We start from the raw sequence: 27243 nt of genomic DNA on the forward strand, positions 1-27243 counted from the left end.
TAGCTAGTTTGTCCCTAACGATTAGATATTAGCTTGATATTAATGTGTCCCACACTCCCACTTCCTCAATTAACTTATTATATTAGTTTTAATTTTTATTTTTTGACACATTATTAGTTTTAATTTTATTAATATATCAATCTCCCATATTATAAAACTTTTTCTAAAACAAATTAGCTTGCATTTGTTTGGCCAGGTTAATTTTATTCTATGGCTCCAATGGCCAAGTTAATATAACTAAGGATTTTTGAAAATAGCAAGCACATTGCTAACTATAACCATTAGAGTTGCTTTTACACTTGAAAAATATAGGGTTTGAGATGTATAAAAATATCACGTGACAACTTAATACGAGTAATTTTTTATTTTTTTTTCAGTTCTCTTTATTTCCTTTAACTCACAATAAAATTCTCTCCTTGAAAGACCTAAATTTACACATGAGAGAAATAGATTAGTTGGCCTAACCCACCTAAATTCTTGGTGTTTTTTAAATTTTGACTTAATCAGATCTCTTTTTCACTCTCTCTTTATACTCTTTAATCTCAATATTTTCCTTATTTGCCCTCCACTTTCTCCCTGTCAAATTGTCTCCTTCAAAATGCCAATTCAAATAAACAAATCAAAGCTAAAAATATAAATAATTACAATTAGATATAAATAATACTCCACAACTTCGTTTTTATTTCCAGTAAATCACCATTTTTCATATTATGTTGGAGCTTTTTTGTGCTGCAAAAAAAGTTAGAGAGAGAAAGTAAAACAGAGAAGAAAGAAAATCAAGAAACCAAAAAAAATGGGAAATCTTTGGAAAACGCAACAATCTCATCAACAATCTTTAACCAGGAAATTGTTACCTTATGTACTTTATGCAATACTTCCATTAGCTCTCCTCCATTTTTACCTTTACCCTTCTCCTCCTCCTCTTCTAGATTCTTCTTCTGTTATTAAAGATCAATTTTCTAATCTTAATCCCATTTCTAAAGGTAATTTTTTTTTTAATTTAATTTGATTTTTGTATTTTCTTAGCTTATTTAAGTTTCTGGGTTTTGTGTAATTGCTGATTATTATGTGTTATGTTTTTTTTACAGCGGAAAAAACTGGAAATGGGGTTTTGGATTCAGTGTCAGAACCTCCTAAAGGTGAGTTTTTTTAGCTTGTTTTTGGATATTTAATGCTTGATTACAACTTTTAAAGTTCTGGGTTTTGTATATTGAGCAGAAAAAGGTCTGATTTTCTTAGTTTATTTATGTTAATAAACTTGCCAAATTTAATTTCTGGATTTGTTTATATTTAGACCCAAAATTGACTTGAGAAATGATAGAATATGTATTTATATTTTATTGAACAGAAAAGGAAAATGTGAATGAGATTCTAATTTCATCTACACCACCCCCAAAAGGTTAGATTTCTTTTTCTCATGATCTTTATTGTAGACATTACCTGATTTGATTTTCTGGTATATTAATTAATTATATTCATAAAAAATCTCCTTTTTAATTTTAGCAGAAGAAGAAAGTAAAGAAATTGCATCAGTTTGTGATTATACAAATGGAAAATGGGTCCAAGAAAAGAAAGGACCTTTGTATAATGGCTCAAGTTGTGGAACAATTAAAGATGGGCAAAATTGCATGAATCATGGAAGACCTGATATGGATTATCTTTATTGGAAATGGCAGCCAAAAGAATGCAATCTTGATAGGTTTGACCCTCAATTGTTTTTGCAAATTCTTGAAGGAAAACATTTGGCTTTTGTTGGGGATTCCATGGCAAGGAATCAGTTAGAGTCTTTGTTGTGTATGTTAAGCTCGGTTTCGCCCCCGAATCTGATTTACTCGAATGGGGATGATAATAAGTTCAGGAGATGGCATTTCCCTTCTCATAATGTTAATGTTTCTGTGTATTGGTCACCTTTTCTTGTTAATGGGATTGAGAAATCAAGTGATGGGACTATAAATTACAATCAATTGTTCTTTGATTCGGTTGATGAGAGGTGGGGTTCTGAGCTGGATTCGATTGATATGGTGGTTCTGTCGATTGGTCATTGGTATTTGCATCCTGCTATATATCGCGATGGGGAAGTTGAGCTCGGGTGCCATGCTCTTGATAGTATGAATTGTACTGATGTCGAGTTCTATGATGTGTTTGGCAAGGCTTTTAACACCAGCCTAAAGGCGATTATTGAAAGGAAATCAAAGTCGGAAGGGAATGGTATTGATGTTATTGTGACTACATTTTCTCCACATCATTTTGAAGGGGAATGGGATCAGTTTGGAGCTTGCTCTAAGACAAAGCCATACATGGAAGAGGAGAAATCTCTTGATTGGATGGATTCCCGTATGAGGCAAGCAGAGGTTGAAGAAGTGGAAAAGGCTAAGACAATACTAAATGCTGATAATAATGCTATGCCTAAGGTTAGGGTAGCGGCATTAGATGTCACCAAGTTGGCTATGTTAAGGCCCGATGGTCACCCCGGCCCTTACATGCATCCTAACCCTTTTGCCGATGGGATTAAGGAACGTGTTCAGAATGATTGTGTGCACTGGTGCTTGCCAGGACCAATTGATACATGGAACGAGATCATGCTCGATGTTATGAAGAGATGGCGTGCATCATCAATGAAATGAGCTGAGAGCAATTTTCATTGAATTCAATTGGAGGATTTCTTGTCCTCTACTTCTTTTGTCAAACTAGTTGACATCAGATGTTGCAAAAGAGAAATCATAGAGATATTTGTGGTTGTTAGATGATGGTGGTCAAGGCTTTTTGTTGTCTTCCTCTGTTTAATGTATATAAACAATATGGAAGTGGCACTTAGAAAGGGTTTGAATAAGAAAAAGAATGACCAGATCACCAGAGTCTAGCCGCCTTACACGGGATGTTCAAGACTACAGTTGCGAGGATTTTGCTGCATCGGTTAGTTTTCATGGCAAGTTCTTGTGATGTGAGCTATTACCACATACTCAGTATCCGACCGTTTGTAATCAAATTAGTTGTAGAATTCAGCCTGCTAATATATTGACTAGTTTCTTACAGTTTTCTATGTTGGAGTTATAGTTGGACTGGTCTACTAGTCCTTTACTTTTGTCACTTGGACGTGTATTATCCCTTTCATATGATAAATTTGTTGATGATTAAGCAATACAATGTTATACCATCTATTATGCTTTGTGACTGCAAGAAATTGATTCTTCTTTGCTTGCCCCACTAAATTTTATGCAACATTTGCCTTCTAATTGTTCAGCAGTAAATCATATGAAGTGAATTGCTAATTAGAAGATTTTTGCAATTGTCTTTTGTCCACATGCTATTCTTTTCATAATTCATTTGCCTTATAGCAACAAGCCTTATTCAGTTATAGCAAGGTTTTCTTTTTTTTCTTTTATAAACACCTTTTCCATTTCCTAGCAAATGTATGGGCTAATTTTTATTCTTTTTTTTTTATCCATTTATATATTAGCATAGTACTTGTATGATTTTGTTACTATACGAACTACGAAGTATATAATAATATACCAAATATAAAGATGTTTCAAAATTATTCATTACATCTCCTCCTATGGTATCTTACCCTGAAATTTGGAGGTTTAAAAATTTTGTATAGTTCACAACAAGAAAAAATTGCATTATCATGGAAACTTAGATAATCTATACCTTAGAAGATAAACCTGCTCTAAAGCTCACAAGTATATAAAGCGTAAAGGTAGGAACTAGGAAGTACGAAATAGAGTTTAAGATAATAGTAAATCAAATAAACAAAAATTGTTTTTTTTTTTTTTGTTTTTTTTTTGACAACATGATTACTCGTATGATTTATGAATAAGGTATAGTATGAAAGAAATTAAGGAAGACGCACTAAAAAAAAAGGAATACTGACAACATTTATGATATGATGTGAAGTTTAATGTTGTAAAGGAAAGGAAATAAAAACAATGTGAACTTGAAATATTGAAAGCATACCTTGGGCTCATGTTTTGGGTCTTTCACGATAGCCCATTAGCCCAGATATGGGCCTGACAATGCTTTTATTTCATCTGAAACAACTACAGTAGTCAACTACCCATACTGCTAATGTTTTGTGTTTGAGGCTCTCTTCTATTCATTTCTAAACAAAATTTTCTTTTTATTCAAATATTTCTGTGAATCTTTCATATTTTTCCAATTGCTTATATCTTGTTTTTGTAGCACAAAAAGTTGTGTTTTGTCACTAACACTAATCTTTGATTCCCTTTACTTTCCAACCCCGGTTGCATGAGTAACTGAGTATTCGAACTCTACGTTTAATTTGACTCTTGTTTTGCTTTCTGTCGTTATTAGTCCTGATCTATCTTTTGCATCGGTGTCTATTTTTGTTAAATAATGGAATGAGGGATCAGAAGTCTTGAAGATAATGTATGTAGAGGTGGTAGACGAGTTATTTGGTTTCGACCATGTATGTATATGTCAAGGGGAGTAAAAGAGCTGAAATTTAAGGGATATGGTCTAAGAAAGAAACAAGAAAAGTGAGGTTTCTAAATTAAAGAGAGAAAATGTAAGTGATAACTTCAAGTGTGCAATTAATTTGAGACAATTGATTAAAACAAGTATGCAAAATATAAGGGTTGGGACTCTTGGGAGGCCTAGAGGAGTAGAGGTAGGTAGTAGTTGTATTGCTAATTTGTGACATATCAGAGAATTATCACAGGAAAATCGTGAATTTAACTTTTGACGGGAAAATCGTGAAATTAATGTTAGTGTTTTCATAAGATTGGGTAAAGATCTGATGAGATTTGGCTTCAATTTGGTACCCTCAGAAGGTGGAATTCTTTGGGCATTGTGGTAAAATACTAAAATATACTTCGTGTTCTGTTAGATATACACTCTCTTTTTGTCCCACATTGAAAGATTTCGACAGTACTACTATCTTTATATATTCTGGCGTCTATCAATGGTTGTCTCTTCGGAGACATCTGATAAAATTGGAACGATACAGAGAAGATTAGCATGGCCCCTGCGCAAGGATGACACGCACAAATCGAGAAATGGTCCAAATTTTTTTTTCCTCTTTGCCCCTGACTGCTCTGTTCTGGTATTGAAGACACACATGAAATCTTTCTATGCTTATACTCTTTTAGAGTATACTAATCTGATTTGCTGTTAAGAGTACAGAGATAAAATTACAAGCCTCGGTAAACCCGGAAAGTGCTGCATAATCATATCTATTTGAGATTAGATCAGTGATCACATCACTAGTAGAACTCCTAATCTGGTCAAAATTTATCAACTGTGAGTCTGTGACCAATTTTTTTTTTTTTTTTTTTCCACACTATACTATGGTAGAGATTAATTCAGAATTCTAATGAAAAAGCCCTTAGCTTATGTCTAAGATTACTCCACTATATACCATAATTTCATGGATATAGAAATGTGTCAGGTCAATTTTCTAAATCCAAATCTTTTCGTCACAGCTGATAGCTGATAAACTGAATATTAAATAGCACTCGTAATTGGTATGGTTGGAAGTTTTCAGATGTACATAGCCTTTCTTCCAGACACTTAATGTATAATAAACTACTAGATTACATAACTTCTAGCTCTATATTTTACTGTTCCTCCCTGATACATTAATTTATACGAAGTATACTCAGACATCAGAATGATTTTACCGAGTTCTGAGACCCTGAAGGGTGCTGCAGTGCTGCTATGGACAATGCTCCTTAAAATAGAAGTGAAGTTCCACATCGAAACAAACGAAGAGGATATGGCAACTTTAGGATATAAAATGCAGGATGTGAGACTAAACAAATCATACCTTTCTCGGCCTTTTGGCTAAGATCAAGTGTAGTATCTGTTCTTATCAGTTTAATATCTGATACGTGGGTCAATGACTCACAACGATATTAAATTTATTTTTTGAGGGGGAGAATCCATCACAGTAGCTTGCTGCTGGGAATCTCAAGTGTCGCCCATGCGTTGCACTGCTGCACGGGCCTGGCACTCCCCATCAAATCATTGTATCAAATTTCTTACTGAGCATATTGCATATGTTAAAAGCAGGCAGATAGCGCGTGTAATCAATGAAGAGATTACCTTGTGCGAGGATAAATGTTTGATCATATCTGTTTATATGTTAGGGGGTCTATTTTTCCTTGGGTAGACAACATTTTTGATAAATCTATATGCAAGGATAAATCTTTTGTTAAGTTACAACATTTTTTAGATTTTGGTGTGTTAGATCATTCTGAAATGGACTTGATGCAGCAGCTGTCACACAAATCATGATGGTTTTTGTGCTTCAAAACAGGTCAAATGGTGATATATTAGTATTACCAAATACCCCTTTTATTTTGATGGCCTAACTAAGAGTTTTATCTTGTCTCTTGCTGGTTGCTACATAACAAATACGGAGTATTGGAGTAATAATCATGCCCATCTCATCCATGCCCAAAATACGGGGGGGCCTTGGGTGACAACCCATCTCATCCATGCCCAAAATACGGGCTTGACTTATTGACGAATGTCTGTTTTTTCATCTTAAAATATTAGCCTGAAACAAAAATGCCTTAAAATCTTTTGAGAGGAAATTATTATTATTATTACTACGTATTATTATTAACCGTATGTCTTGTGTGTGGCCAACTACGTGGCGTGATCATTGTTGTTTATAAAAATAATTATTATTCGTTAATATAAATGACCTCAATTATTCAAGACGGAGCTGTCGAATGAGGATTGGGCTGGGGGAGTTCTATGGGTAACCTTATTTTATTCATAGACTAACCCTAATTTATTATACGATTAACATCAATTAATTTTAAAAAAATAAGTAAGTCCATTTTTTCATTCGAGTAACAACCCCTCTTCTTTATTTTGATTATTAAAACAGCTACTCCACTTGTTTCTCATTACGATAACCTATTATCTGTCAAGGTAACCTCATTTGATCATCGATGTAACCCCCATTGCTTAATTAATTGCTTATATGTGAAATGGTAGGTCACACCCTGTGGCTAGCCACAATTAAGAATTTGTGAATTACTAATTATTACACAGAGTAATATATACTCCCTCCGTGTTTAAATAAATGAAACGTTTTCCTTTTTTTAGTAACTTCTCTCTATTTTTTTAATAATATTCTACTAACTAATGGTCCCCACAAAACCTTTTACTCTCTTCTCTCTCCTCAAACTTACCCCACTACCTATTATTTTAATAAATTCAACTAACCTTCCTAAAACTCCGTGAAAGTAAAAAAAAACGTTTCATTTATTTAAACACGGAGGGAGTATATAATGAAGATTTAGAAATTTGCTCAGATAAAGGCTAACAAGTTCAAATATGAGTTATCAATCCTATTTCAAAATTGTGTACCAGTATAGTTTAAATTAAATTCAATAAGATTTCAGATAATAGTCAAAGACCTATTCTAATATTACTCCCAGCTAAGCATGCATAACTGTAGAGTATCTTAACATATAAGCTCCTTAAATAGGAAGATGCATCTTGTTAGATATCAGTCAAATGGTAGACTTTCAAAAATCCAAATCCCAAAGGATTATAAACACCTCTAGTCCATAATAGAAGGATGTGTGTTTTTTTTAAATAATTATTTATTTATTTATTTAAAAGGCTATAAAATACCCCCTGTGGTCATTTCAATACATACCTCCTTTGAAATTAAGAGTTATTCATCAAAACTATAGAATAATAATGAGCATAATCAAAGTGAAGAAATCAAGCATGGTATGCCCAACTAATGAGACTCCAAAAGGTAGTCTTTCGCTCTGAAAGCTAGACATGATGATACGTACTCATTACTCACATACTAATGTTCTCTACCTCTTTTCTCCTAATAATATATCTACGTACTACTACAAAAAATTTTGACACCAATATTTTGAAGGAGGCTCTAGGCAGAGCCTTAGTGCCATTTTATCCGATGGCGGGAAGGTTAGATTTTAACGACACTAATGGTCGTTATGAGATTGATTGCAATGCAAAGGGAGCCTTGTTTATCGAGGCAGAATCAACACATGCTCTTGCTGATTTTGGGGATTACTTGAGTCCTAATTCCGAACTTAGGAAGGTGGTGTTTCCAATATGCGACTATTTGATGGGCTCTCGTCGTTTCCTCTTCTACTAGTGCAAGTCACTCGCTTTAGTTGCGGGAGTGTATGCCTTGGATTTGCGCAACATCACCATGTAGCGGATGGAGCTTCGTGGTTGCACTTTAACAACTCATGGGCAAGGCTAGCCAAAGGGCTCGAACTCGATGTTTATCCTGTTCATGATAGAGCTAATTACCTTGCTCCTCGTGACCCTCCGCTAGTTAAGTTTCGTCACTTTGAGTATGAGCCGTCCCTCCCATCCTTATTACCATTCAAGGGGTTATCAAGTGAGTATATTATCATACATAAATGCATGCATGACTTTCTCATTGATATACAATTAATTAGCTTAGTAACTTAATATCAATTGACATACTTTATTACTTCTTTCGTCCCTATTTAATTCACATAATTTGACTAACATATAGTTTTAATCACATTAATTAACTTCTTATTTTATCGTGTAATATTAAGTAGGGAGATTATTTTACTTCATATAGTGCCTTGTGGGTAATCTATTTTTGGAGTGAAGTGAATAAGAGATCTCTTTTATATAAACAAAATAAAATTAAATAGAAATTGAATTATGAATCAAAGTGTCCCATGAAAATAAGTGAGAGAACAGAACAAAAGTGAAAAAAACATTAGTTACATGTCCTCTTAGAAAATTGAAATTCTTATTAAAAATAAAGAATATAGACATTTTGTCACAAAATTAAATCATACTTAAAAGGAAATCAGTCAACTTTTTTATATTTATTTAATATAATGATATTGAGTATACATTATGCTCTTTTTGTTTCAATTTCTAAATTAAATTTTTTTTCTTTTAGGTGAGATGGTGACGACAACTGAGTGTACGTTCAAGCTCACTAAAGACCAAATGGACACCATAAAACTACAAGCAACATCTCAAGAAGTAACAGATTACAAGCTAAGTACATTTGAGGTGCAAGCTGCACACGTGTGGCGCAGTGCATGTGTGGCGCAGTGCATGTATGGTTTGCATGAAAATACCACAGGAATACTGCGGAAACATCCTTTTTTATGCAACTTGTGTAGAAAAGAAAGGAGATGTTACATGCAAACCATTGTGGTATGGTGCGAGTAAGATTCATGAGGCAATCAGCAAACTGAATGATATCGAGTATCTAATATCAGCTATTGATTGTGTGGAATCACACCCAGATCTAACGACTATTATTCGTGGGCCACATAGTTCTGTTTGTCCAAACCTCACAATAACTTCTTGGACTAGATTACCTTGTTATGAATGGGGTGGGCCCAAATTTATCGGCATAAATGGGCTCAAATATGATGGTCAAACATACATTACACTAAGTTCAGACGCGGATGGTAGGTATATAGTGGTTGTGGCACTTTTCACCCCTCATATAGGCTTGTTTGAAAAGTATTTTTATAACTTCTACATGATTCGTGAATTGCTTCATCAAAAGTTCAAAAATAGTTCTATCTAATAATAAAAATAGTAAGTTATCTATGTCAAAAATAATAAAAAAGTAAGTTATCTAAGTTTAATGCCTTTGAAATAAAAAAATAAAAGAAAGTTATTTAAGTTTAAAGTATGATGTCTAAATTTGGATGAAAAATAATATTGTTAAATTTCTCCTCAAGAGTAGCAATTGGTGAAATGAGAAGGATGAATAATAAAGAGTTCATCCTTCTCATTTCACCAATTTTATATCCCATTATTGTATTCCTCTTTATTTGGAAAATTTCCAAAAGTTCTTATTAGAAATTTTCCTACTAGAAATAATCATTTTTTTTTTGTGTTCCACCCGATTCATCCTTTGGGCTAATCCGGATTCGAGGATCAGTTTTGGGTGGTTAGATTTCACTCCCCTTCCAACTGTTGTTGCGGGGGATCGAACACGCGATCCTCCCTACCAAGTGTAGCCCCAATCACCACTATAGAGAGAGAGAGAGAGAGAGAGTAATAAAAGATAAAAGAGTTGATGTTTTTTCTTCGGAAAAAAAAAAAGGATTTGAGGTTTCCTTCCAAAAAAAAAAATAAAAAAAAATATATTTGACAATTATAAACTTATGTAAATAAATAAATAAATAAATAAATAAATAAAAAATTCCTTACATAATTTGTGACCATATGAGTATTTTTTTTTTTTGGGAAAGACATATTATGTATACTATGTTTATTACAACAATATATATATATATATATATACATATATATATATATATATATATGTGTGTGTGTGTGTGTGTGTGTGTGTGTGTGTGGGATCATGTGAGAACGCACCCCTTAGGTGAGAACCCTCTTAAAATAAGAACCAGTCTTACACCATCAATTTTGAGATTATGGATGGCTGAGATTAATTATCACTTTTCCATGCATTTTCTTGGGAACACGCATTTCAGTCATTGGTACATGCTTTTTAATTTTTTTTCCTTATTTTCTGCATTGAAACACCGATTTGTGTACTATAAAACCAAGAGATTCAGCCATTGAAGAGAGAGAAAATGGAAAATCTGGTTTCATTTTAATTTAGCCATTGAAGAGAGAGAAATGAAGGCAGATTTCAAATGAAGATTTCTCTCTCATAAAGAAAGCTTTTGAAGCGATTTTTTTTAAATTTGATTATTTTTTTTGTGTAAAATAAGCATACAAAATTTCATAATTTTTGGAGTTCGTTTGATATTTTTTGGGTAGAATTTTCGAAGTAGTGCAAAAAAGGAGCAAATCTGGAAAGACAGATTTCAAATGAAGATTTCTCTCTCATAAAAAACCCTTTTGAAGCGATTCTTTTTTTGAATTTGCTTATTTTTTTGTGTAGAATAAGAATACAAAATTTCAGAATTTTTGGAGTTCCTTTGATATTTTTTTGGTAGAATTTTTGAAGAAAAAGAGCAACTCTGTATATGGTACAGTAGTTCAAATTTCTGGAACGACATAATTACAATTCGAGAGCTATGGGCATTAATGTAATTGGAACACTAATTTTTATATATGGAATAATATATAATATTTATGGGACAATAGTTCATATTTTTGGAACAATATAAATACTATTCGACAATAATGGGCATATCATCCAATTGGAACACTAGTTCATGTCTATGGAACAATAGACCATATGTGTGATACAGTATTTCAAATGTCTGGAACAACATAATTAAAATTCGAGAACTATGGGCTTATCATGTAATTGGAACACTAGTTCATAAAAATGGAACAATAGAACAATAGAGCAACATAATAGTTTATATTTCTGAAACAATATAAATAATATTTGAGAATAATGGGTATATCATGTCATTGGAACACTAGTTAATATATATGGAACAATAGAGCATATGTGTGGTACAGTAGTTCAAATTTTTGGAACAACATAATTAAAATTCGAGAACTATGGACATTTATTGTTGTGTATATATTCCTATTGGTTCTCAAACATGTATTGTTCTTAATTGTTATACTTATTGTTTCTGATATATATTCCTACTGTACCAAAATTCAATAATAAAAAACAATAATAACATTATAATAATTGCGTAGTTCCAAATAATTGGTCTACTATTCCAACTGCTTGTTATTATTACTGTATTGTTCCATATATTTGCACTATTGTTCCGCATATTTGACCAATTGTTCCACACAGTATGCCCATTGTTCTATAATAACTACTATTCCACTACTTGAACTACTGTTCCATCTATCATTTATATTGTTCCATATTACCATTCCTGTGATTTCCCTATAAATTGTATTGTACCACATTTGAACTATTGTTCCAAATATTATGCCTACTGTTACATAATACTATTTCTATTGTTTCACATATTTAAATTATTGTTCTAAATATTACACTATAGTTCCATTCATTTGAAATATTGTTCCACACACTTGAACTACTGTTCCATATTATTATGTCTACTGTTCAAGCACAATTATTACAGTAATTTTCCTATAAACTGTATTGTTTCACATTCAAAAACTATTGTTCTAGACCATTATACCTACTGTTATAGAATATTATGTCCATCGTTCATATATCTAATTTATTGTTCCAAATATTTGCATTAATGTTATTGGATGATATGCCCATTATTGTCGAATAGTATCAATATTGTTCCAAAAATATGAACTATTGTCCCATACATATTATATATTGTTCCATACATAAGAATTAGTGTTCCAATTACATGATATGCCCATAGTTCTCGAATTTTAATTATGTTGTTCCAGAAATTTGAACTACTGTACCACACATATGGTCTATTGTTCCATAGACATGAACTAGTGTTCTAATTGGATGATATGCCCATTATTGTCGAATAGTATGTATATTGTTCCGAAATATGAACTGTTGTCCCATAAATATTATATATTGTTCCATACATAAGAATTAGTGTTCCAATTACATGATATGTCCATAATTCTCGAATTTTAATTATGTTGTTTTAGAAATTTGTACTATTGTACATACATATGGTCTATTGTTCCATAGACAGGAACTAGTGTTCCAATAGAATGATATGCCCGTTATTGTCAATACAATTTATATTGTTCTAGAAATATGAATTATTGTCACATAAATATTATATATTGTTCCATATATAAGAACTAGTGTTCCAATTACATGATATGCCCCTAGTTTTTGAATTTTAATTATGTCGTTCCAGAATTTTCAACTATTGTACCACATACAGATTTGCTCTTTTTTTGCACTGCTTCGAAAATTCTATCAAAAAAATAACAAACTAATTCCAAAAATTTTGAAATTTTGTATGCTTATTCTACACAAAAAATAAGCAGATTCAAAAAAAGAATCGCTTCAAAAGGGTTTTTAATGAGAGAGAAATCTTCATTTGAAATCTGTCTTTCCAGATTTGCTCCTTTTTTGCACTACTTCGAAAATTCTACCCAAAAAAATATCAAACAAACTCCAAAAATTATGAAATTTTGTATGCTTATTCCACACAAAAAAATAATCAAATTAAAAAAAAAATCGCTTCAAAAGCTTTCTTTATGAGAGAGAAATCTTCATTTGAAATCTGCCTTCATTTCTCTCTCTTCAATGGTTAAATTAAAATGAAACCAGATTTTCCATTTTCTCTCTCTTCAATGGCTGAATCTCTTGGTTTTATAGTACATAAATCGGTGTTTCAATGCAGAAAATAAGGAAAAAAAAATTAAAAAACATGTACCAATGACTGAAATGCGTGTTCCCAAGAAAATGCATGGGAAAGTGATAATTAATCTCAGCCATCCATAATCTCAAAATTGATGGTGTAAGATTGGTTCTTATTTTAAGAAGGTTCTCACTTAAGGGTTGGGTTCTCACATGATCCTATATATATATATATATATATATATATATATATATATATATATATATATATATATATATATATATATATATATTATAATTGTGTGATGGAAGCTACATATCAAATCAACAAATGATACTTTTGTTATTTCCTTAAATATATAATTTATGATTAGAATTTTAATCAATCAATAATCGATAATTACTATGGATACTTCAATAATACTTCAATAATATTTGTTGTTGACTATAACATATGAAAGTCGGAAAATTTAATATAATGTTAATTTTAAAAAATAGTATTGAAAATTATTATGTATAGCACAGGACCTAATCTAGTTTAACAATGAAATAAGGTTATTCACCAATTGCCTGTTGGTATTATTGATTGATTAGATAAAATAAAAAACTTAGTACTTACCAGAAGAGGACACTTTTAGTATTATTGATTAATTAGATAAATATTTAGTTACATCCTATCAATTATAATATATTTCTGGTAGTACAACCTATCACAAAATACGTCTAAAATAGTAAAATCTGATTACGGAATACTTTTTTTTATTTATAGTTGTCATTATTGTATATTAAAAAATACGGAGTATACTAAAATAGCTATCATTATAGTGTAATATCTTTTTTTGTAAAAAAAAAAAAAACTAAGGACATACCGAGAGATGACATGTATCTTGTGTGTCTTTTAGCATATACTAGGTTAGACTCGTGCGATGCACAATTTTAACAATAATCTTTTGGCTTATTTGTGTGTAATACGTAATATACTTATTTTTTTATTTGAAGAAACGTAGTATAAATTATTTAAGTAAAAAATAATAAATTGATAAATTAATAAATCAACCCCAATTCATATAATCTGTATAAAATATACGAAGTAGAATGAAAGATAATGTCTATAGGAAAATAAAATAGTCCAACCACCTTTTTTTTTTAACCCCGATCCATTGAAAATTGTTTAATTAGTCAATTTAAATATAAAATCTGTTAGGAAGTGTATAATTAAACCATTTTCAAACTTTTATTTATGTTGAAAAAAATAATGATGTTACTATTAGTTTTGGCAGGAAAATATTTTATTAGAGGTTGACATGTGGATAGTAATGATGTCAGCGGTAATTGTTTTTGTTATAGTTATAGATTATTAATGATTGATTGATTTCTAAATATCTATGTATATAATGCACCATTAATCATGTACTTTACCCGCACAAAGTGAAACAAATGCATAATTATATTATCAGCAACTTTTTGGTGCAGCAGGCCACACCGTGTGGCAGGGGTTACCTGAGTTATTTTGTTAGGGGTTACCCGAATTATTCAGTCCGGGGTTATTCGAGTTACTCGGTCTGGGGTTACTTGATGGGTTTCGGACAGGGGTTATTCGAGGGGTTCACTCGGTCAAGGGTTACTCGAGTTACTCGGTCAGGGGTTACTCGAGTTAATCGGGGGGTTTGGTCATGGATTACTCGAGGGGTTACTCGGTCAGGAGTAACTCAAGTAACCCCTGACCGAATAGCTTGAGTAACCCCGACAACTCGAGTAACCCCTGACCAAGTAACTCGAGTAACCCCTGATCGAAAAACTCGAGTAACCCCGCCAACTTGAGTGACCCCTGACCAAGTAACTCAAGTAACCCCTGCCGCACGGTACAGTAGGCTGCATACAAAAAATTGTGTTATATTATTTATGCTTTTCAATATCCCAAAGTGTATCAAAGCAATCTTTATATTCTCAATCTGTTGTAAAATGGTGTCAGTTCATTATCACTTGGTAGTTACTTTTGTGTGTGTGTGTGTGTGTATATATAGAATTGAGATCGTGTGAAAACCAAGGTGAATAATAAGAACTAGGAACTCATCAGGACCGTTGATCGCACTTAATTTAACGGCCGAGATTTCACCCGCTTCATTAATGGCAAATTAGTAAATTTGGTATTTTGAATGACTACCTCCTGCGTTTTTCACTTTCTCTCTCTTCTTCCTGCTTTCCCTCTCTTCTCTTGAATTCTCTCTGCTGCGATTTTACTACTTCGATTTCACGTCTCAAAACTTTGATTTGGTGTATCAAGTTTTTCGATTGTTGTTGGAGAGGTAAGTGTTTTGATTTTGTAATTTTTGATTCTATCAAGTGTTTACGGGTTTTTTTTTCTTTTTTTTTTTTTTGAAATAAGTGTTTACGTTGTTGGTTGTATTCAATTAGGATTTGCCTGTTTTTTTCTTTGTTGTTTTCTTACTTAATTAAGACTTGCGTTTTTAATTCAATTAGCATTTTTTGATTTTCATTTGAGTTTTCGATTCAATTACCAGCATTAGAATCAGGATGAATCAACATAAACATCTTTCATCAAATGAAGAGTCAGGAGTACAAGGAGCAACACAATTCAAGTTGAGTTTACTATTCGTACAACCATTATCATAATTTCAGGCTTATCAACATCAGTGTTAGCAGTAACGTAGTCTTTGTAAATTATTAAAGACACTATCTTATCAACAAGCTTTATTGGGTATCAAGGGCGCAAACATATGTATTTTGATAAAGTAGAGCTTTAATCAGATGTAAATAAGTAATGTTGATAATGTAGGAAAATCAGAATCACAAGAATACCATAGGACAAAAGAAGCAATTGCACTTGTCATCAGAATCAATATACAAGAGGCCAGAAAACACATTTCCCACGAAAGAGGATTTGATAGCAACTAGAGCTCTTGGACAGCTGCAACAAATTAAAGAGATTTTTGAGATGCAGCAAGCTGATGAGGACATTAAAGAAGAGCGAGAATTTAACCCAAGAGCACCAAAATTTCTTACAACTGAACCTAAACTGGAAGCAGAGAAGGTGGATCTCGTTTCAATCTATTTTTGGAGATATCTTATTTACTTTAACTAATTTCAATCTACTATTAGAATTATCTTAATTACTTTAACTAATTTCAATCTACTTTTAGACTTGGTGGTGGGGGGCTTGCAGGCGAGGGATTACCTCCTGAACAAGGCCTTCTAAAATACTTGGACATGAAGGACTCAGCAACTAATTGGTACTTTCCCTTAACACAAGTCTCCAAGCACTTGATGTATGAGAAGTCCACATTATGCCCATCCATTAAAACGACATAAAAGCAACGACTTTCTTGGAAGTTGCTATGCTTTTTAACCTGCATATAGCAACATGAAAAGATTTTAGAAGTTATTTAGACTTCATAAAAATAATAAAAAAGGATTTCAATAGCAAGAGCTATGTATAGCATACCATAATAAAATCAACTTCAGCCCCAATTTTAGCCGTTCATCAGGATGGTAGTTCAGCACATTGTCAATAACATATTTTTGATAATCAGGAGGGAGTGGTTCTCCATGATCATTACACCTAATAAATAAAGAAATGCAATCAGAATGATGTACAAAAATTTCCCGTCTGTGTAGTTCTCACCCAGCCCAACACAAGATTCTACCCCCCCCCCCCCCCCTTCCCCATTACATAATTCCAACTACCTGCATAAATCATACAAATAGCCGGAAGAAACAAACCAAGTCCTGCACAGCAGAAGAAGCAGGAAGTGACTAATGAGTACAAAGGTCTATGAAATAACAATGATCATAGTTAGACATGATAAACTGATAAAGGTCTATGAAAGAGATGTTACTAATCATCTTGTTTGCCCTCTCTGGTATTCAGCATGTCCTGAACAACAAAACAGCTTTTTGAAAACATTCCTTTTCTTACTCAATGGCCTTCCTCCTCTCAAGGGCAGACTCTCTGCACCTCTCCATTTCTTCAGTTACTTCCGCAGAGTGTTACATTTAAACATATCTAGCTTACTTTTCGAGGAATGTAGTTTACTTTTCAATGTCATTTTAAATTTACTCATTGATGCATTCAAAGTTCAAACAGATGTGCAATGAAAAACTAGAAAAATACGTAGTATCAAACTTTGCTGAATGTAAAAGGAAAAAAAAAATCACCCAAAATAGTTCCAAAAATAACACATACTCAATCATAAGAAATTCATACAAGAATTAACTCAAACTCAATCATATTCGTTTGCAAACTCTCCGAATTTCACATATATTTGAGCAAAAAAAATCGACAAATTAAATTAAACAACACATAATTCACAATCATATATCGTAATTTTTGCAGTAAACAATTAAACAACATCAAATTTTTATAATTACACCTATTTTGAACTCAATTTGCATCTCAAGTGAATTTCAGTAAAATATTGACAAATTATAACAAATATAGGGACAAATTTTCTGGAATACAAAGAAAATCCAAGATAGGATATATAATATGACATGATTATTGTTGGAAAAATTCACAATTCTTACCTCAATTATTGAGAAATTTTGCAACGAATCCAGCAAATTATCGAAACAATATGTAAATTGTAGCAAATTCCATAAAATCGAGTTGTTAATTGAGGTAAGGGAGAACGAAAATGGTGGAGGAGAACGAAAATGGCGTCTGTGAGAATGAAAGAGAAAAGAACGGAGGAGAGAGAATTCGCATCTGAATAGATCCCAGCGGTCGATCTAGCACGGTTCTGATTAATTCCTAATTCCTATTATAGGATTGATTCTCATTATAACCTGGTCATATATATATATATATATATATATATATATATATATATATATATATATATATATATATATATATATATATATATATATATATATATTTTGATATTTTACCTTCCCTCTCCCTTCCCTCTATTTTTCATTCCTTCTCTCTGTTTTCGTAATACGTTATCGGCACCATCATTTATTATCATCGAATTAAAGATAAGTGCAAAGAAATTGCAATCACCAGGAAAAATAACAAGGGGAATTAAACTCAACAAAGACTATCATGTAAGTTTAATTTTGTAGTTTTGTTATATTAGTTTCATTTACTTATAATTGTATTGTACGCATATTATCTTTGTTGTTGATGTCATAGAGTGATTTGTTGTCATCCTATCTTTGTTTACTTCATGGCCGTTCTTACGCAAATTAGACCTAAGATATATACTCTGTATTTGTTCTAACTGCAATTCAACAACGTGTGATTCTCACATCAAAGTACTTGCAATGCAAATTATTCATGTCAAATTTTATTTATTTTAATTTATTTTAATATAGTTGATTGTCACTTATTATATACTTCCTCCTTTCCTAATTAAATGACATGTTTTTTTTATCACGTTTGCCAACGCCCCAACGCACAATTTTCACGAGTTATATTTCCCATTATCAACATTGTAAAATTATGAAAAGTGGATATTAATAAAATATACATTAAGACGATTCAAACAAGATCCCACATGATTATGTTTATCACTGTTGCCTATGATATTATTTGTTTAAACTTTAAAGTTGTGTTTAGATATTATTATTACTATTATTCTTATTTATGCCAAATTGGATGTAAATGTTAATTTACTGTATTTTTTGCCGGTTTTATGATCACTAGTTTATTTATTTTCACCAAAATATATGCTACTTTATTTTATAAGTATAATAGAATGTGAGTATTATTTTGCCATTACATGTTGATGATTTGAAAACCAATAATCATGATATATTTCTCTTCTCTCACATCGCAAACTTCACACTGAATATAAAACCCGCTGTTATTTTTGTTTTTTCTTTACATACTCTCTCTTTTTTTTTTTTTTTTTTCTTTTAAAGTTTTACATAATCTTTAATCTTTCAACAAACCCTGACCTACATATACGTACAATATTTTTACAAATTCAAACAGTAGAATAAGGCAGATTATCAGTAATCACAAGCATAGCTAGTGCAAAACTGTTGAATGATAAAATTTTCCGTTTTTCAACTACCAAGGGCAATTAATTTGGTTTGAGGTAAACATTAGGCTTTTTTAGCTGGTTTTTGTTTTGTTTTGTTTCATTATTTGTCTTAATTTATCTTATGCATATTTGTTTATGTTAATTATGGATGAGTGATCAGAATTTTATGAGATACTCCGTAATATAATTAAGTAGAGGTGAAAAATAATCGACTTATTCAGTTCAGTGACATAGACATTCGTGTCAAGAGGAGTAAAACAGAGAAATTTTTAGGAGTTTGGAGAGAAGGGAAAAAAATGTGGATCAAAGAAAGAAACGAGAAAGTATGGGGTTTGAACTTTTAAGGGAGGAAATGTAAATGAAAATCTAAAGGAACAATCAACAGAAACAAGTACGCTAACTATATGCATGGGATGGAGGCCTAAGCTGGAAGGGTTAGTAGTAAAAAGCATTGCTAATTTGTTCATATCATAGAATTGTCAAAGTAATTCATGAAATTGATGTTAGTGTTTCGAAAGATTGGGTAAGATCTGATGAGATTTGGCTTCAATTTGGTACCTTCATAAGCTGGAATTCTTTGGGCATTATGGTAAAGTATGTGTGGGCTCTGTTAGATGTATACTCTCTTTTTGTCCCACATCGAAGATTTTAAAACACTGCTTTCTTTAAATAATGTGGCGGATAGAATTCGATTGATGTTGAGAAGATTAGCATGGCCCTGACACGCACAATTTGAGAAATGATCTAAATTATTTTAACTTTTTTGGCCCTGACAATGCTCTGTTACTAAAGATTGATGAAAGCATATTATTCTGAATGATAATGACATATGATCATATCATATCATTACCAGAGTTCCTGGTGTCGACTTCACTGGATGTCTGGAGTAGTAAGTCATAACGCATTGCTCTGAATAATTTTCAAAGTAATTGATTTGCTTATTGAAGTCTCATGCATCTGTAATACAGTGGGAAAATTTGTGAGTTTCTGTCTAATTGCATATAGTTAACCATATGTTCTAATTGAAAAAATATTAGCTTGGTTTGTAAAATTCTTCAAAAAATAAGCAAACATTACATCAGCAAAGTCAGCAATACCCTTGAATGTCTGAAGCAAAGATTACATCAGCAATACCCTTGCATATCTGTTATTGACCGCAACCAGAGCTACTAATAGTTCAAAATACATGTCAGCCTATTTTTTCTAAATCCAAATCTGTAAGTCATAGCTAATAAATTGACTATAGAGAAGTACTCGTAATTGCCTAATTGGTGATGGTTGAAAGTTTGTAGGTGTACATAGCCTTTATTCTAGACACTAATTATGTGTGATAAACCACTAGATTATATAACTTCTACTCTATATTTTATTGTTACTCAGTAATACATTAATTTATGTACTTTAGACATCACAATGGTGTTACCGAGTTCTGAGATCCTGAAGGGTGCTGCTGTGGACATCTCTCCCCCCCCCCCCCCCCCCCACATTAAAAAAGAGATGTTCCACATCGAAACAAACGAAGAGGATACAGCAACTTCAGGATATAAAACGCAGGATTTGAGACTCAACAAATCATACCTTTCTCGGCCTTTTGGCTAAGATCAAGTGTAGTATCTGTTCTTATCAGTTTAATATCTGATACGTGGGTCAATGACTCACAATGATATTAAATTTATTTTTTGAAAGGGGGAATCCACCACAGTAGCTTGCTGCTGGGATTCTCAAGTGTCGCCCATGCGTTGCACTACTGCACGGGCCTGGCACTCCTCACCAAATCATTACATCAAATTTCTTAGCATATATGGTTTGATCACATTTGTTTAGGAAGTTTTAAGCTGTTTATATGTTAGGGGGTCTATCTTTTCCCTGTTTAGACTTGTTTCTTGTGTAGTAACATTGACATTACAACATTTTTGAGATATTTTATGTTGGATTATTTTGAAATGGACTTAATTGATACAGCATCTGTCACACAACTTGATGTTTTTTTTTTTTTTTTTTTTTTTTTTTTTTTTTTTTTGCTTTAAAATAGGTCGATCTTTCAACAGCTTATGTACTGAAATCAATTGATATATAGAAAGATGCACCTTGTTACTAATTACCACTTTTATTTTGATGGTCTAAATAAGAGTTTTATCATATCTCTTGCAGGTTGCTTACATAACAAGATAATACTTCGTAAAACTCTGCTACAATGTACAAAATGTCTATTTGACCGGAATTCTCAATTGATCTATCTGATATTTGTATAGTATTTAATTTTTATGCATCTAAATAGTAAATACCTTAGCAAAACCTTTCCAAAACAAAATAAAATATTCTACACTGCTGGTGTTAAATTATCTGCCTCTCCCTGCTGGTTTATTGCATTTCCTCTAGTAGTCTGTTCTTTCTTCTATTTTATACATCTCTGAAAGACATGGACTAATATACTCTAGCTATTCATGACTTACCTAACTTTGGTTGGGTGTTTGCCCATTTGTTGCACTACTGCATATTCCTAGCACAGCCAACCAAATCGTTACCCCGAAAGAAAGATAGAGCTCAAAATTATCCTTACTCATTTACTGAGTATTTTGTTTATTCTATGAAATTAATCCTACACCAAAATACTTATGTTAGTAGCAGACAACATGTCAGACTGCAATTACAATTAAACATATGCCAGTGAATGCAGCGAGCACAAGGTATTCTTTAGTAAAAAGCGAAAGAATAGTTTGCTCTCTGTGTGGCTGCTTAAGTTGTACAAAGTTTTCACCTAGTAATATGTACAAGTATAATGCATTCCTAGCCGTAGATAACTATGTCTTAATGCTAAATAATGGCAGTAGAAAACCAGGCAACTTTTCCTTTGCTCTTTCTGGTATCAGATAAATTGATTTGATTGTCTGCTAGCTTCAGTCCTTTGCATCCGCTATTCCACCTGGTGTAATCTGAAATACGTGCTGGTGTCAAGGTGTTAACATAGTATATTACTGTGATGAATGAACATTTGTGGTGATGCAGAATGTTTCAATTTGCATTAAATAGTAGCGCAAGTGTCAATAGAAATAGGATATAGCTTCGGCCTCTGGCAGATTTGGGGCATCAAACACCTTGCAGATACGCTGTTCACCTTTTCCCTTCCTGAACATCAACCTTATTGTTGATGCATGGGCTAAGACATGACCGCCTGCTGGCTTCTTTGGGTCCGTAACAAAAACTCCGCCTGCTGGGTCAGCAATAACTGCAGCAACATTTGACTAGTTAGCTAGAGTTAAAGGATTTGATTAATAATTATTTAAATAAATCTCTACTCATGATTATCCAAGTCAGATTGGTTACGGATTTTTCGGAAGAGAATTACCAGAAGATAGATAGATTACTACCTTGATTAGTAAGATATACAGCAATGTTGAACTCTTCAGCAATCTTCATCAAACGAGACAGCATTTGGGCCAGTTTTTGCTGAAAATGCAATTAAATTCCAGTCATGATATAGAACTAAGCAAAAAACAATTGAGAAAATCACTGCATCAAGGAGACCTTCCAGAGTTCATACATTATTTAAGTTGTATCCTGGAGAGTGCTCAATAGAGGATATTGTTTCAAATCTTTCAACAAATTACCTGTCGGTCTGCAAGCTCTCCTCTTCCAGAGAAATCCACTCGGAATAGAGCAATGACAGAATCTACAATCTAAAAAAATTCAAAGAAAAAATGATGTTAGCCAAAAATTTTATGACAGGATTTTTCTTGAGAAATTGTGAGTACTCACCAGTAATCGGAAGGGTTCCTCAGCCATTTTTGCAGCCAAGCCAAGGAGGAGGTTGTACTGATGTTCATACGTATATGCACGTGCATATATGATCTATAAGATTGGAAGATAAAAATAAATCATCGTGTGTTATAAAATTCAGACACAAAATTAAGTGGTCTGGTTGTATTTTACATTGTCTAGGACAGCAGCAGCATCCATCCCAAACCTTTCAGCAATTGGCACAATACGATCAGGTCGACTGTAGTGTAGATAGTGAAGAGAAAACTATTTATAAATGTACTTCATTTGCAGAATTTTCAATCTGTTTCAGTACTCCAAAATTAAATAAAATGACGAGAGGATACAAAGTTCCTTCAGTGTCAATGTAGGCAACCTTCCCGTTTCCTCCTCTCATGCTAGTCGGAAGCTACATGTAAGCATTGCAAACAAGTAAAATTGACCCGTTAAATTTGAGACTTCTACTCTCAAGGAAATCAAAACACATGTTTACATCAAACACAGGCATGGACAATATATCCTTCATTAATAGAACATGTAAAACCATTTCTTACTCTTAAAAAAGCAACTAAGGTAATGTGTCGCCAACTTACAAACTCAGTAATACAAGTACACTATCCTCCTAATTTGTCAGTAAACGCCCTTCAGTTTCCTGAAAATCTGATTCTACGGTTGATATGTTCGACTAAAGTAGCATAATAACTGAAACAGTAAAACCTGACTATTAACAACCATACAGGTCAGAGGTTGTAAGCACTTTTCTACTTCCATCTATCATATTGCAATCCTAACCAAAATATGGTCTAAACTAGTGATTATTTCTTGTTAGTATGCTGATAAAATTACTGCCTACCAAAATTAGCTATTTTTTATCATGAATCTGGCATACAATAAAAGTTACCTGAGTTGAGACGCATAGAGTATGTGCTAGCTGAGTTTTTCCAGAGCTGAGCAGAATCATAAATCATTATCAAGCCATGAGGTCAGAAAAAGTAGATAGGTAAACCAGTCAACATAATTAAATTTGCTTATGCTAAGTTTATAATCAATCACAAAGCCTAAAAAATGTAGTCGGTAAGCCATTAAAACCAAGAAGAGAAGTAAAAAATTTTGAAAATTAGTCAGCTAGTCATTTTCCGAGCAAAAAATGATTCAACATACATACAACCCTCGGAAATGTTGCCACAACAGTAAGATGGGGAATTAAGAGCATAAATTTCTTAAATTATAAACTTAAATCTATAAGAACAAGTAATAGTGTAATACAGCCAACAAGGAGAATCAAGATACTGTTAGGGGTCCTCACCGGAATTCTCCAAATGTTTCCGTAATTGCTGATGTTTCGATTCCACCTTTTCCAATGAAGCATAATAAGAGTGTGAACATACAAATGAACTCTAATATATGCCAATGTGCTAGTAATTTGAATAAGAATAAAATGACTTATACTGATCAAAAGAGCACATAGTTACCTCCTAATAACTCGTCTAATGACTGGCTTCCGGTGGTTATGCGAATCACAGACTTTCTCTATTGTAAATAACAATTAAGATAGAATTAGAAGTAGTAAAACAGCTAAAACTACACAGTTTGATTTATGATTCTTAAATATTAATAGAGAACAGGATCTTACTTTGAGCAAAGCATCACTTCCTGTAATGTAACCATAATTCTGGATAGATTAAAACATAACATTATTAATTGATTAGCTTCAAAACCAATCCGATAGACCGAATAATTGAGGTATCAGATTGCAGATAGCTTACCACAATCTTCTCAGCAGCTTCGCATATCTTATCAACTTTAGCCTCAGACAATCCTTTAATACCAGTCAAATTCTTCCCACACACAAAAAAAAATAAAAAAAAAATAAAAAAAAATAAATAAGGAAAGATATATTAAGAAATTTCAAAGGAAATAGTATAATTCTGAATTCAGATTGAAAGGAGGAAATAAATAAATAAATAAATATATTGATGGAAAACCTTCTTCGTCTGCATCATCAAGCCATTACAAGTGTATATTCCAGCATCTTGAAGCTTCTTAACATCTCCAACATTGATTCCATGTGCAATCACTAGTGAAAGATGATTTCTGAATGTTAAGTGTTATGCGCCAAAAATTGCGAATATTTTGGACAAATTAAGCATTCATCGCGATTATTTTTTAAATTAGACGAACTCGCCAAAAAAAATCTGACGAACTAAGCATATCGGCGCAATAGTTATCATTCCAGCTTAACTAAGATTAAGCGATTAAAGAGTAGAACTCTGGAATTTACTAAAAAATTGAAGGAAAAATTTGAGGAAGTATCAAGCAAACTAATTAAGTCTGGATTGTCGATTCTGATTTCAAAATCTATGCGACTGTAATCATACGAGTTTTTAGCGTTTAGCGCGAAAAACATTTCAGCTTTACGACAAATCAACTATTGAAGCGCATAATTTGAGTTCTAGGAAATTTGAATTTTATGCATTTCAAGAGAAAAATCAAAGGAAGTTCAATACGGAGTATGCGCTATGATATATAACCGTTCAGCATGAGAATTTAAAAATTAGGCGAAATAGGAAGAAAATATAAAGCATTTCATACCAAAGATTATTTAAGCAATCGAAAGTAGAAACATAAAATTTCATTAAAATCAGAGAAAAATCTATATGAATTAAGCAATTAAGCTAGGTTTCAATCAAATCTAACAATAACAGCTAGAAAAACAGAGTATCAATTCAGCTTTCCAAACTTATGCAAGTGGAATTCTTGAGCAATTTCTTTTGAAATTCAAAATTAATGCCAAATACAAGTAACTAACTATAAATTTAGAGAGAGAGAGCATTACATTTATCAATAGCTTCGAACAAGTCCTCTTCATCTTCGAGTTCTTCTCGTTGAACAAGCTGCAACTGCTGGCTCTGTTCTTCAGATCTGCATCGAAATTCAAAAATACAAAAATTCATAAACATAAAAAGATCTTCAGATCATTATGAAGCGAATTTCCAGTTGCAAATTCTAGAAGAAAACTTACTTGAGTGCGTACATTTCTGGCATTATAGAGATAAAACTCCGACGGATTTTGAAGGAAGTGCGATTTTAGAGAGAGAGATTGAGGTTTTTAGAGAGAGAAATAGAGAAATTGTAATTGTGATGACTGATGAGTGGTTTCGCTCTTCGGTGCTCCGGGAGGTCCCTGTTTATAGATGATGGATTAGGCGCGGAATTAAATGGAATTTGAAGTCGCTCTTATCAATTTTAGGTTCAAATTTTTTTGTTTTAATTTTTTTCAGGCAGTTATGTTGAAAAAAAAGTAAAAGACAACACAGTAAAAAAAAATCGTTAAACAACGCTTTTATTTTATCAGGTAACACCAGCATTTAAATATTAATTTTTATGATTCCATGTTTTTCTTCCCTGATCTCTAACTTAATCTAACATTCTCTTCTCAACAAATCCAGGGCAAGGTCATCGAACATATCACCGGACTTAAAACCGTTTTTTTTTTGGGTGGAGGCCAAACGCCTATTTTTTTCAAAACTCTAGGGGAGAAACGCCTAGAATTTTGAAACGTCCCTAGGCGATTCGAAAATTCTAGGCGTTTCTCTCCCTAGATTTTTCAATTTTTTTGCACTTTTTGTTTTTATCATAACTTTTGATCCTGAACTCGGATTAACACAAATAATATATTGTTGGAAAGCTCTAAAAGTCTTCTTTTCAACCCAATTAAAATCAGATCAATATAAATTCTATATCTTAAGATATGCTTAAAATACTAAGTTTGGTCCAAAACCAACACCCTTGTACTATTTCGACCATATCTTAAGATTTAGAAATGATATTGACTTGATTCTAATTTGGTTGAAAATTAGACTTCCAGAGCTTTACAACGATATATTATTTGTCTTAATTCGAGTTTGGGATCAAAAGTTATGTTAAAAACAAAAAACGCAAAAAAGCTGGAAAATTCTAGGGGGGGAGAAACGCCTAGAATTTTCGAATCTCCTAGGGACTTTTGAAAATTCTAGGCGTTTCTCCCCTAGAGTTTTGAAAAAATTAGGCGTTTGACCTCCACTAAAAAAAACGACTTAGCTCCGTGATGTGTCCGATGACCTTGCTCTCGATCGATGGTGGTTTAATTTGTTGGGATCAGGAGAGAATGTTAAATTGCGTTAGAAGCTAGGAAAAAAAGCATGGAATACACGCGAGGGTATGTTTGTCCATTTATAGTTAAATACGGGCGTTACCTGGTTAAATAAGGGCGTCGTTTAGCTTTTCACTCTAGGGTGA

At 32.5% G+C, this 27243-nt stretch overlaps 3 protein-coding genes and 1 long non-coding RNA gene across 9 annotated transcripts; 2 read left to right on the top strand and 2 right to left on the bottom strand.

Annotated features, from left to right (window-relative positions):
- The first annotated feature begins 454 nt into the window (after positions 1–454).
- LOC110708098 (protein ALTERED XYLOGLUCAN 4-like) lies at positions 455–3189 on the top strand. 2 transcript variants are annotated; one of them, XM_021886210.1, is made up of 4 exons: positions 455–983; positions 1089–1139; positions 1349–1399; positions 1504–3189. In XM_021886210.1, the coding sequence occupies exons 1-4, from the start codon at positions 794–796 to the stop codon at positions 2622–2624; spliced, it is 1413 nt and encodes a 470-aa protein (XP_021741902.1). In that variant the 5' UTR covers positions 455–793; the 3' UTR covers positions 2625–3189. The 2 variants fall into 2 exon arrangements, with proteins under 2 accessions (XP_021741902.1, XP_021741906.1); XM_021886214.1 differs by having other exon boundaries at positions 457–983; positions 1507–3189.
- A 4887-nt stretch (positions 3190–8076) lies between these two features.
- LOC110707500 (hydroxycinnamoyltransferase 1-like) lies at positions 8077–9562 on the top strand. Its single transcript, XM_021885513.1, has 3 exons — positions 8077–8371; positions 8918–9022; positions 9147–9562. The coding sequence occupies exons 1-3, from the start codon at positions 8077–8079 to the stop codon at positions 9560–9562; spliced, it is 816 nt and encodes a 271-aa protein (XP_021741205.1).
- Positions 9563–15394: 5832 nt separating this feature from the next.
- Positions 15395–18017, bottom strand: LOC110708110. Of its 5 annotated transcripts, none has more exons than XR_002508642.1 (4): positions 17741–18017; positions 16901–16942; positions 16659–16775; positions 15395–16563 (listed from the first exon to the last, which is right to left on the bottom strand). It is a non-coding gene; the product is annotated as an uncharacterized LOC110708110 (long non-coding RNA). The 5 variants fall into 5 exon arrangements; XR_002508643.1 differs by having other exon boundaries at positions 17053–18017; XR_002508641.1 differs by having other exon boundaries at positions 15395–16124; positions 16392–16563; positions 16901–18017.
- A 3741-nt stretch (positions 18018–21758) lies between these two features.
- LOC110708125 (meiotic recombination protein DMC1 homolog) lies at positions 21759–26591 on the bottom strand. The gene is made up of 14 exons (XM_021886236.1): positions 25988–26591; positions 25802–25887; positions 24951–25042; positions 24732–24803; positions 24599–24637; positions 24438–24495; positions 24272–24317; positions 23867–23912; positions 23313–23374; positions 23140–23206; positions 22966–23058; positions 22818–22886; positions 22578–22656; positions 21759–22435 (listed from the first exon to the last, which is right to left on the bottom strand). The coding sequence occupies exons 1-14, from the start codon at positions 26008–26010 to the stop codon at positions 22251–22253; spliced, it is 1017 nt and encodes a 338-aa protein (XP_021741928.1). The 5' UTR covers positions 26011–26591; the 3' UTR covers positions 21759–22250.
- Positions 26592–27243: the final 652 nt, after the last annotated feature.

The sequence above is a fragment of the Chenopodium quinoa genome, unplaced genomic scaffold (assembly GCF_001683475.1).
Source record: "Chenopodium quinoa cultivar QQ74 unplaced genomic scaffold, ASM168347v1, whole genome shotgun sequence".
Classification (NCBI taxonomy): domain Eukaryota; kingdom Viridiplantae; phylum Streptophyta; class Magnoliopsida; order Caryophyllales; family Amaranthaceae; genus Chenopodium; species Chenopodium quinoa.